The sequence below is a fragment of the Bos indicus genome, chromosome 8, assembly GCF_029378745.1.
Source record: "Bos indicus isolate NIAB-ARS_2022 breed Sahiwal x Tharparkar chromosome 8, NIAB-ARS_B.indTharparkar_mat_pri_1.0, whole genome shotgun sequence".
Lineage (NCBI taxonomy): Eukaryota > Metazoa > Chordata > Mammalia > Artiodactyla > Bovidae > Bos > Bos indicus.
Window position 1 is genome coordinate 65194783 of NC_091767.1, and position 13077 is coordinate 65207859.

General features: G+C 36.0%; 1 protein-coding gene across 3 annotated transcripts in view; it reads right to left on the reverse strand.

Annotated features, from left to right (window-relative positions):
* TEX10 (testis expressed 10) overlaps nucleotides 1–13077 on the reverse strand; it is a 46509-nt gene that overhangs the window by 13737 nt on the left and 19695 nt on the right. For all 3 annotated transcript variants that reach the window (XR_002181292.2, XM_019966279.2, XM_019966278.2), the window contains exons 6-11: nucleotides 12739–12977; nucleotides 11902–12037; nucleotides 10346–10521; nucleotides 8833–9010; nucleotides 4575–4681; nucleotides 3154–3287 (exon numbers count right to left, since the gene is read on the reverse strand). Coding sequence is in view for 2 of the 3 variants with exons in the window: in XM_019966279.2 (XP_019821838.2) it covers nucleotides 3154–3287; nucleotides 4575–4681; nucleotides 8833–9010; nucleotides 10346–10521; nucleotides 11902–12037; nucleotides 12739–12977 (970 nt within the window). In the remaining variant the exon portion in view is untranslated. The remainder of the gene's footprint in view (nucleotides 1–3153; nucleotides 3288–4574; nucleotides 4682–8832; nucleotides 9011–10345; nucleotides 10522–11901; nucleotides 12038–12738; nucleotides 12978–13077) is intronic.

Below are 13077 nucleotides of genomic sequence, written 5' to 3' on the forward strand. Positions count from 1 at the left end.
TTTAGTTAAAAAGTAGTCTTTTCAAACCATTCAAAATTTTATAACGACAATGAAAATTAACCATAAAACCTTCCACTGGCTCTGGAAAAGACACTTCCATTTGGGAATGATATCTCTGTCCAAAGACTCCTTTTCCCTTTGTGATCTTTCCCTTTTAACTACTATTTCCATCATTAATGGCAAGATCATACAATTCTTCCTTCAGTGTTTAGAAGAAATGATCACAAAGACACCAAGTGAAAACTGCAAGGTCCAAATCAGAGTATGTTATTTGTATAAAAGGAGAAGCCAAAAGAATACATATAATCATTTGTGAAGACACAGAAGTTATCCAAAAGAATACATTTAGAAACTAAGGAAGGGAAGTGGATGGCTGGGAGACAGGGAATGGAAGAACACTTTTACTATTATCCTTCAGTTCTTCTAAATTGTACTTTGTGGGACTTTCCTTGTCGTCCAATGGTTAAGAATCTGCCATCAATGTAGGGGACACAGGTTCAATTCCTGGTCTGGGAAGATTCCACAGGGCAACGAAGCCTGTGTGCCAGAACTAATGAAGCCCTAGAGCCCATGCTCTGCGACAAGAGAAGCCACCACAGTGGAGTGTGAAGCCTGCACTCCACAACTAAAGAGGAGCCCCAGAGAGTAATCCCCACTTGCTGCAACTGGAGAAAGCCTGTACATGGCAACAAAGACCTCGTACTGCCATATGTAAATAAATAAATTCTTAAATGTATTAAGTAAATAAGTAAATTATACTTTGTGAAGAAAATCTACTCAGAAAATAAAGGTCCGATTTAAATAAAAAACCACTTCAGACTAAGCAGATAAAACAACTAAGCAAACCCACTCCATGGACTACTAACTTTTTCAAATGAAATAATAATAAAAAATCAATTTTTACACTAAGGCTGTCAAAAACTACATATATTTCAAATAATTTCATATGAAAAGGCCAACTTAAAGGCAAATTTTATCCAAAATAGAACTGGAATCTTAACTTCAAAAATGAACAATGTAACTTTCAGATTTTTCCTAATTTATGTCTTAACATTTCAAAGACAGCATCCTTGAAGTTTAATACATGTCCTTGCCAATGTACACTCAGAAATATAACCAATCACATTTTCACGACATGTGTCTTTACACAGATGATGTGATTCTGAAAAATTAAAATTGTCAAAGAAAGATTATTGGAGTTGTCCAAGTTATTAAACTAGACACTTAACAAGTCTATGTCTGGAATCTGGGGCCCACTGATGAATCCCCATACCATGCTTTCCCCAATCCATAATGATGTAGTTTAAAAACATTAGAAACAATCTCACAAAACAACTACTACTACTAAACCCAATCCTTCCAATCGAGTAGTGTGCAAGGCCTCAATCTCTTCATGCACTATGGATTAAGATAAAATGCCAGATATTAAATATGCAGGTTGGTTACCTAACTCATTAGTTTTCACTGTTTAAAATCCACTGTTTTTTGAAAGCCGATATATGAACATAGTTAGGCACCGGGTAATAAAGAGAAGAAAGTATCCCTGGCATGACCTAAGTATTGTGATCAGAGTCAAAAAAACCATGAGAGAAATGTGTTCAATGTCTACAAAAGGTGTAGCCCTAAGATACAGGAAGGACATAAAGATTATTCTGGAAAAGAATGAAAGTAGTAGTAAATAGATCAGCTGAATAAAATCAACTGGTATAGCAATAAAACAGATTTAGGTTCTAGAGACTACCCTGTTGAGAACAATGACAAAGGTTGTTTTTTGTTTGAAAAGGCTATGGCCTAGCAATTATGAGTTACAAGAAAAGAATATACAGTCAATGCTCTAACCAAAAACCTTATGAATCATTAAAAAAAAAAAAAAAAAAAGTTAGCTAGCACAGAACACAACCTCAGAATTTGCAAGAAAGGTTCCAACCAACATTATTTGGGATGACACAACTGCAATCCTACTGGGCATTGAAGTACCTTTCAATGGAAGGGAAGATGATGCTTTTACATATTTATATATTTGTAACATAAAACAATTCTGACCATTAGCATAAAAGATCAGCCCTATAATTCCAATTTAAAACACTATTAACACCTAACCTAGACTTGTAGTTTTAATTTTAATTTCACTATAAACAGTACTGAAACTTAAGATATTAAGATGTACCATGCTTATAAGTTTATTAAATGTTTTAAGATTTACTGTAACAATTGTGAAGGTTTGTCTGAAAACTGAACTATTTACCAAATAGTGAATATATTATTAAAACTGTTTTTTAAAGCTTTAAATATGTTTGTAAAAGGGATAAAATGTAACTAAAGTCTCCTTTTAAAATGATTGCCTAAACTTACTATATTTATCTAAAAAGATTTGTTAGGCTGAAGTTTAAAATTCAAGGGAAATTTGGGGTTTAGAATGTAACTTTGATAAACCACATACTAATTCTTTAAAACCAAAGGAACTTCCAAATAATTTTTTCTGTTTAGAAAAACCCACCTTCAGGATATAAAATCCTACTTAACTCTTATTCATCCTTCAATATCTATGTAAAACTCTTGCTTTTCCATAAAGCCTTTCCTCTTTTCTATAAATGGATTTATTCTTTTACCTTATACTAGCAAAATCCCATGGACGGAGGAGCCTGGTAGGCTGCAGTCCATGAGGTCGCTAAGAGTCGGACACGACTTAGCGACTTCACTTTCACTTTTCACTTTCATGCACTGGAGAAGGAAATAGCAACCCACTCCAGTGTTCTTGCCTGGAGAATCCCAGGGACGAGGGAGCCTGGTGGGCTGCTGTCTATGGGATCGCACAGAGTCGGACACGACTGAAGTGATTTAGTTGCAGCAGCAAAAAGAAAATAAATGTGTCTCTATCATTCAAACAGCTGATTTATTCTGTTCTAGTGGCATAACTTTTATGAACACTCTTCTTTAGGAATCTACATCACATATCCAAGGATCACATGCACTTTCAGAACACGGACTGTATTTTATACTACTCTGCTGCTGCTGCTGCTAAGTCGCTTCAGTTTATACTACTCTCAATCTCTAAAAATATCTTACACAAGGCAATGCTAACACATAGTAACTACTGGTGGCTGATGAACTGAATTCTAACAATCTTGCATGCCTTTTCAAATGGACCATTACCTCTGTTACGTCCCAATGGTGTAAAAACTGATCCAAGTCAGTGAGGTAAAGTAGCATAGGGGAAAGCTGCGTCTGGATGACATGAGGCACTCCTCGAAGGCTCTGAAGCCAAGTCAGTTCTTCTTTTGAAAATCCTAATTTGAGTAAGAAAGCCAATTTAAAATAAATCACAAAGCATGTAACATTCTTCAATAATTTTTAAAAAATAAACATGTATCTTCAAGTTAAATTCTTCAAGCTGTTTTCCCTGAATTTCTTCATGTATTATTTTAAAAAATGAAATGCCAGCAATGTAATAAAATTCATATAATTATGTACACAAAGATGTGACCTGAATCAAATGTGTAACACATCAAGAAACAATATTATACCCCTTATACTGAGGACTTTCCACCTGTATACTGAAATAAATGTGAAAGACATAATCATTCTAATTAATGTCAGGTTTAAAAAGCAAATGAACAAGAGTAACAACATGCTCCTTCATACATATACCAAACTCGTATTCTTACGTAATAGCCTTTCAAATGTTTTAAAACTATTCCATCCCTCCTAAGTCTATTTCTTCAACAATTACTGTGTACTTTCTTCTACCTATCCTATATAGTAAGAGTTCTGATTCTCTTACCACCTCTATTATACCTAGCCTGACCTATACAAACAACGTACCAAAGCCCCTCCTGAAAGACAGCTCTTAGAATGATCAGAATACCAGCACAATGTGTTCTGACCCTAGCTACCTGCTTTGATGTTTTCAGATCACTGCACTTCCACCAACATGCCCTAAAGAGTCATCATCTGGTTTAGAAGCCATATCACACTCCTGACTGAGTCCTAATGAGTTTCCTAAAACCGCTAAACCCTCCGACAGGTACTACTAATTAAAACATAAAGCCCTCACATCCATCTCAAACGCATACATCCAAAACTATCAAACACACACATACAAGTCTACTTGTTTCTCTTATATAATATTTATCTTGCGACATTCAGCTCTTTATCAGACCCTTTCAAGCTATTTTGGGATTCTGACTTAACATATTAAATAAGTCTCTTAAGTTTAAGTCTTCAGAAAATTTCAAACACTGTCATCTTTATGATCCATTTACAAAACTATTGAAGACAGTACAATCATTTGAAACAACAGTAATAATACTTACCAATCTAACACATCAAGACTCATGTTACTAATTTTTCTTTGAAACCAATGGAAAGCAAAATATGGCTAATTAAAATCTGATGTTTTTCCTAACACACTGAACATTTTAAACATGTTTAAAATGAATATTCTGTTCACCATCTTATTAAACTATGCAGCGAGGTTCAAAACTTGGACCCAAACAGCTAAGACAGTAAATCCCAGGAGAATTTTCATCCTAGGTTCTTTTCCTTTCCTTAACTTGGCAGCTCAGTGTAGTTACCTGTAAGTGTTGAAAATAAGAAGCTGAAATAGTCCGCATTACTGATGTTTAACTGAACACTTCCATTCTGTTCTTTCACTGAAGACTTCCATCCAGAAAATGACGATCTATAATAAATGGAGACCTAGTACTAGAAGTGACCAACTTGAAGACTCAGGAATAAAGCACAGAATATATGACTATTTTTCTTTATTGAAAACAAGTCTAATTTAAGAGCTCAGACAAAAATCCATGGTATGTATCATCTTTACATATAAGGGTTCAAGTACCATAATATGGAAAACATTTTTAGCATATATTTATGTAAAGTTTCCTTGAAAAGCATAACCAGTCCACATATATGGTACAACTCAAACAATTTCCCACAGCACTCAAAACTCAGATTCAAGGGCCAAGATGAAGTTCCGCTTTTCAGTAGCAGGTTCAGCTGCTCTGTGTTTACTCCCTCATCTTCATAAAAAGTCTTACCTGCTTATATAAACGAGCTAAGTCTAAACAAGCTCCTGCTTCCTACCTGAGCAAAAGCGTCTTAACTAGGTAAAGAATACCTCAATTTAAAGCCACTCTGTGATAACTATGCATTCCTATACTTTGCAAAGCTTTATAAAGTCTACTTCACAATACTGCAGCTAAAGTATTGGTAGGGGACTTAAGGGAATAGCTAAACATAAAGCAGCTTCTCATTACATGAAGATCATCTGGTTCCTGCTATGAGATCAGTTTCCAGTGATATCTTTAAAAACTCTCTTCAAGGTAAGACTAAGAAGGAATACAGCAAATGTCAACCATGGATACAGCAAAAAAAAGAAAAAGGAAAACTTGAGAATAATCAGATCCAAAAAGCTAAGACTACTATTTTTATCACAGAAATCTGAATAAATGTCAAAACAAAATTAGGAGTTTCTAATTCAACGAGAAGAACTTAAACTTTTTTTACCACTGAAATAACTATTTATTAACATTCTTAAAAGTTGTGGAGTTAAAAATAATGGAAACATTCTTCTGAATCATTCCCACTTAAAGGACTTCTCTTTGCTTAAAGGGCTATGGAGGGAATATCACAAGCCAAGAGGTTATAAAAAGTCAGAGATGCTCAATGGAAATGAGTACAAAATGGTGATTAGAAAACAAACCAATATCCTCTTGAACCAGTGAAAACTGTGCCATCCAGTGGCTAAAAGGGGTAGCAAATCCATTTAAAAATCTAGTTTGGACAAAAGACAAGCAATGTATCACACTGTCCTTAAAACTACCATGACCATATATCCTGGACACACCAGAACACTTCTGAGAATAGAAGGGACGCTTTCATCAATTATGCTTGGACAACAGAAGTAAACCAGACCTGCTCCTGGCAGCCCAGCTCGCATATTCACTCTGCTTCAAAACCAGGCTGAATTTCTCAGTAACTTCTCCCTTCTCTGATATTTTTATCTAACAATGTAGATTACGTTTCCACATCCATGTCTTATGTTCCCCAAACCAGCTGTAAATTAACTAGGGGCAGAGAGGATAAGGAAGAGTAAAGGTCAGCAGAACAACACAGGTAGATGGAGGGGGAGAAAAAACTCAAACTCAAAAAAGCTCTAAGTGGATGGTAAAAAAGGTAGGAACAGCAATTCGAAGTACAGTTTTTAAAAGGTAAACTAAACACCAACAGTTTTAAGTTGATGGGTTTTTCACACACTCAACAAACTGAGATGATCTGCTCTTAGATAAAACTCCCTCTGCTAGAGACAACAGTGTCAGAACTACAATACCCAAAATGAACTAGATCGTAGAGCCCAATTAATGTAACAGATGAAAATCAGAAATTATTAAAGGAATATTTCAGGAAAATTAACTGGCAACAGTGCATGAAATATATGGAGCTGAGAAGCAAGACTACTTACAGGTGGGAGATAATGAAAAAGCTGGCTGGTTTACAGTCATGATCAAGGACAGAAAGGGATATTTTGAAGAAAAAACCAAAGATATGAAATAACCCAGGTGACTTCTAAGGAACCAAACATTATTCTTCAATTATAAATCTAGAAAAAGTGATGCAATAATAATACCACTGGCCTGGGAAAGCTGAAAAGCCCCCATTTTGTTTTAATTTTTAAAGAGATTAGTTTGAATAGGGACAATACATCCACAGAAAGAGAAGTCTACTAAGACTCTGTGCACATGCTAAAAGGCAAAATTTAACTTAGTAGACTTTTAACTACATGACAATTTGCTTTCGATGATTATAAACTTCTATTACCATTACTTGTAAAGTAATATTTTCTCAGTACGTGCCACAAATAAAAAGGTAAAAAAAGACTTGTGAAAAAATCCTTGACAAAAGTTATTGAGCATAAGTCAATCATAACTGATGCCAATAAATACTAAATACAAGTTTTAAAGAGAATTAATTTTAAGAGGTGTTCCAAAGTTGCTTTTAAACGAATGTTAAAACAGATCCTCCACTAGTTCTATCATGGGAAAAGCGTGCCCTCTACTGGAAGTTAACAGACATGAACCCACTTAAGTTAAATTGTATTTCTTAAAGACCTGGCATTAAGTACTGAACTAGACAAAGAGGGGTTTCACATATAGGCAACACATTGCAAACAGCTCTCTTTTGCTAAAAGGAAAAAGTTATTATCAGTTATGAAGCACACTTTGGGTGACAACATTCAAACTTACATCCTATCCTGGTATGAAGAGACTGGCAAACAAAGCTAAAGAAAAACTACTAAAAAAGTGAGCTGCTGCTGCTGCTGCTGCTAAGTTGCTTCAGTCGTGTCCGACTCTGTGCGACCCCATAGATGGCAGCCCACCAGGCTCCCCGGTCCCTGGGATTCTCCAGGCAAGAACACTGGAGTGGGTTGCCATTTCCTTCTCCAACGCATGAAAGTGAAAAGTGAAAGTGAAGTCGCTCAGTCGTGTCCGACCCTTAGTGACCGCATGGACTGCAGCCTACCAGGCTCCTCCGTCCATGGGATTTTCCAGGCAAGAGTACTGGAATGGGGTTTTTCTGTTTAATTGGGACAGAGGATCTGTACAAGAAGCCAGCTACAGCCCAGATTCAATTCCTGCCTAAACCTATCAGACCCTGGCCTTGAGCCACAATCAGTAACAAACGACTGAATACAAAAGTACTATGCCTGATACAAACATTAAATTTTATAGGATACTTTGAATACTCGCAACATTAAACACTATTAGTTCTAAGACCTTTGAGGGTAAAACGGTACAGTCACACTCTGGAAAGTAGTTCCTCGAAAAATTAAACAGAAAATTAACATATGATCCAGCAATTCTACTTCTGGGTATACAGCCAAAAGAATTAAAAGGATTCAAAGAGGCATCTGCACACCAATGTTTACAGTGGCATTATTCATAATAGCCAAAAGGCAGAACAACCAAGTATCCATTGACAGATGAATATATCAAAATCACGAAGACAAAATAGTGGTAAACAAGGGCTGGGAGAAGGGGAAATAATCAGTAGAGTTTCAGTCTGGAATGATGACAAGTACTGGAGATGAAGAGTGGTAGCAGCTGTACAACAGTGTGAATGTACTTAATGCCCCCAAACAGTTCTAACTGTATACCTAAAACTGGTTAAGATGGTAAGTTTTATGTTATGTGTATTTTACCACACACACACCCACCCAAAGATATTTCAATGATTCCTTGTCTGAGTCCGCAAGCTTTTATTTCACCACCTGTATTAAACTGAGCCCCTTTCCAAAAAGGAAGACCTGTATTACAATTTCATAACACCAAAAGTTTAAAAGCACAGCACTCTCATCTGCCACTGAATCCTTACTATGGCTTCTGATCATTTTAACCCTTGTTTCAATCCACCTACACAAATCACGTATGTTTCTACCTTATGGCTCAGCGGTAAAGAATCCACCTGGGGTGCAGGAGAACAACAGTTCAATCCCTGGGTCAGGAAGATCCCCTGGAAAAAGAAATGGCAACCCATTCCAGTATTCTTGCCTGGAAAATCCCACGGACAGAGGAACCTGGTGGGCTACAGCCCATGAACTTAGTGACTGAAACCATGACAATGCAAACCACTGAACAAACAACCCGGAGCAGTCTTCCTCCAGAGAACTTCCTCTATCAGTAATAACCAACAATTTTAACTGCTGTTTTAAGAGCAAACGAAGGGTGGGGCGGTATTATTTTTAAAAGTCAGTTCATAAACTGCCAGTGACAGGGGAAGGGTGAGGGAGAAGATTATACACTTGAAATACAGCTCACTTCAGCATGCTACCTCATGTGCAGTATCCCGATAAGCATGGCAGCCAAATCTGCACTGAGTCTTCCCATAATACAGCAGCGACTTAACCGTGAAAGCAAGTCAGCAGGCAGACTGGGTAGAAAATACACAAGCTGGACCAAAAGCTGCTGAGACTCTGCTGGGAGAACCACCACAGTGCCTTCTTGTGGATCTAGTGAGGTAGGAAGACAAGTTAAATTTTAAAAGATATACAAACAAGAATTAATAAGGCAGACTGATTGTTTTCACTGTGCTATGCTGAATTCTAACATATCAATTACATGGAAAAAAGTTTTATCAAAAAGCATATATGTGTGGCTTAAGGTACTGCCTAGAGTAAAAGACTAAATACAATCATTATTTAAAGATAACATTTAACACTCAATTTCATAACATTCAAATGTGTTATGTGAAATAAAAACTGATGGAGTTAAAGGAATCAGAAACAAAGCAAAACAGTAAAAAAAAAAAAAAAAAAACAAGCACTATTGCCAAACAGGGACAATTATAATATCAACCTAATTTAAAACCAAAGACTTCTTTGAGTATACACACACGCCCCTACATATAAACAATACTAAAAAATACAGATTTTATAATACCACACACAAAAGGTAGACACAAACCTATGTTCGTCACCTAATAAATGGATAAATATAAAGTGGTGTGTCTTCAACAATGGAATGTTACTCAGCATTAAAAAGAAATACAGTACTCATATATGCTACAGCATGAATGAATCCTAAAAACAGTATGCTAAGTCAAAGAAGCCAGACTGAAAAGATCCACATTATACAATTTCATCTATAAGAAATGACCAAAACAGGCAAATACAAAGAGACAGAAATGGTGAGCAGTGGTTGCCAGGAGCTGAGGAAGGAAGAAGTGAGGAAATAGGGACGGATGACTAATGGGAGAGTTTCTTTCTGAGGTGATAAAAAAAAATATTCTGGAGTAAGATAATAGTGACTATTGCACAATCTTGGGAATATGGTAAAAATTAATGAATTGCACAGTGTAAAATGGCCAATTCTATGGTGTATGAATTGTGTCCTGATAATAAATACTAATTATACATATGTATATATGTCAGTATGTTTTCATTGATATTTTTGCTTAAAGAATGAAAACGTTTCAGGGGTGAATAAAAAATTAATATATGAAAGCCATACGAGATATTGATAATGATTAAATAAGTAAAAAGTGCCATCAAAGTTCCAAAAGAATTCTGTAAAAATACCTGATTAGTTTTGAATTTGTGAGTTTCATGGCTTAAAAGACAATTTAAGATTTGAAGAAACATCTACAACCTTTTATTTTCTAAAACTATTGTATTAAGTAATGCTATTGAAAATGAATTTACTGTTTGGTATTTTGTTCATTTTACCATGGTATAATTAATGTATAATTTGAAGGAAAAGTAAAACCTAAAGATCCCCCCTTTGAAACATCGTTCCTAAGCTGGGGTAGGCAGATTACTACTTACATAGGTAAACAAAACTCTTACCATAGATTCGGAGAGCAGTAACTTGTAAACTTTTGAGCAGCTCTTTATTTGCTCGGGCTGCAGCAGTATGAATAATGTCAATAAGCTGTGTTGAAAGTTCAGGGTTTCGGGAGCCGAGATGAGCAAGCTGCAGTGGTAAACCAGCCAACCAACGTGATAACACTTTACTACGGTATCTAAGGCCATCAAAGACAAGGGAAATACACCACATTTATTTAAACATTTGAAAGCCTATAAGATGGCTGGCATCATTTATTCAGCTATAGCATTCTCTAAGGCACTGTATTTTAAAAGTTTATGTAATTTGGGGCACTATGTAAATTGTAATTTTATCTTAAAGGACACAGACTCTACTTAACTTCTTGCGAACTATTTATACTAATTTGTAATAATTATTTTACTATATTAAGTCACTGATGCACTCAGTATAGGGTGCCCCACATTAAGTGGCTTCAAACTTGTGTTATTTCAGTTCTTTCATATACTTGCTAACTCTCTAATGTCTCATCTCGGACACAGCAATCACTTTTGCCATCCCCCAAGAGTGATTTACACATGACCTTTGGAGTCTAACAGACCTGAACTTAAGTCTCAGTCTGGCTGCCCTTCAGCAGCATGACACTCACCAACTTATTTAACCTAAGCTTCCTTCTATAAGGCAGAAACCAACATACCTACATCAAAGTATGAGAATTACTGAAAAATTAAGAAAAGCACCTGACTCACAGTAAAGACTCGAATATGTCCTAATAACTACCTATGTATGCTGAGGTATCCCGAATCTCTTATCTTTCACCCAAACATCTCTTCCAGACTATCTCAAATAAACCTCAAACTCACCGTATCTAAAAACTGATTCCTTAGTTCTACTCTTTGTGTATCTATGTCACCAGACAGCACCCAACTAAGCCAGGAACTTTTTCACTTTAAAATACTCCCATTTTTTAAAAATTTATTGAAACATTTTTGACACACAGTATTATGTTAGTTTCAGGTATATATCACATAATAATCTGACAACTGTACACATTGCAAATGGTCACAAGTCTAGTAACCACCCGTCCTAATAAAAGTTACTGTAGTATTACTGGTCATATTCTTTATGCTGTATATTATATCCCCATGGCTTATTTACTTTAAGTTTGTACCTTTTAATCTCCTTCACCTATTGTACACCTCTCCTCTTCTACTGCCCTCATTCTTATACCATATGTCCCAATAGTCACTAAGGGCCAGAGGTTAAACCTCCATAATTTTAATGGGAAGCAAAAGAAAAAGCTGAGGCAGCTACAGGTGGTTCCAATTGTCCTTTAGCCGTTAAGCAGACAAGTGGAAATACATGCTCAAAGAGACTTGTACCTTCTCAGTTATGTGTATAAAGGTTACTGGAACTATTATGTACGCCTCTTTATAAAAAAAAATTTTTTTTTAATGAAAGCAAAAAGGATAGAGAGAGAGAATTTCTCCGAAGATTTAATCACTCTATCATCTTATTATACAGATTACAAAGTAACCTGGTAAGAAAAAGAAAAGCAAAATAACAAAGGGGACTGTACCGGATTCTGTAAGCTCTCAGTTCTTCTTTTTGATAGATTTTACTGAAAAACTTCAGTAACAAAGTCCGAACTGGAATGAGAAGGCCTCTCTGCTGATACAATGTATAAACTGCCTTTATGAGAGACTCTGTAGCCTCTAAAAACAAGAGAAAACAACTGCATGTGAGTCAAAATGTTTCTTCACCAGCACCATAATTCTTCTCTAAAAAGCACAGAAGCACCTTGTTCCTATGACAAAGCAGATTTTAGCCACAAACTGACGACTACCATCAAAATCCTACATCAATGGCCTAATACAAAAGTCAAACCAGCAGTACAAATTTTCCTAAGAGACAACAAACCTAGGAAAGGACAACAACAGAATACTAGAAAGGTAGATAAGCCAGGAACCAACCAGGAAAGTTCTGTTATGAATGAAAAGAATTAGTAAGTCACACTAAAAACTGACTTAATGCAACATAACTTCAAGTTACAAGAAAGGTAAAGAGATAAGGATCAATTTCTAGTCAAATTAGATCAGAAAAGAGTATTTCTTCAGCCTTAGGCTCAGTGTCACTTCCTCTTAATAAAACTTACCTCCTTTCCCTCCAACTATGTAATCTAGTAGAAAACCTACCCATCTGGTTCAAAGTGGACCTACCCACTTAAAAAGGGGTCTTCTCAGCCATCAGGGTTCAAGGAGATATTCCTTCATGATTATGCTAGCTACCTTTTATGGCTTGAACGTAAATGACTATGTGAAATGTTTGACAGTTATGAACTCAAAGCTAGACTCTAAATATTAATAGCATGCGTAAGAGCTCCTCTCGTAAATAAGGACAAAGCATTAACACCTACCTCTGTTCGGCTGTATCTGCATTAACCTCCAGGAGACTCCAAGCAATCTGTTCAGCTGCTTACTATTTAGCCTAGAGCCATCTTCAAGGGTTTCTGTTACAAATTTCCTTATCCTTTCTATCCAACTGGAATCCTTCTGCAAAGTTGAGGCATTTGCCAGGGAGACCATGATATCAGACAGCGTTAAATTCAGTAAAAGATGATCTACATTATTCGAGAGAATCGTGCAATGCTTGATGCTAAAAACAAAGACACACATAACTGTTACGTGTTGTATCTACCATGCCTGCTTCACTTAAATACTTAACTATTCCTCCCAGATTCCCTGGTAGCTCAAAG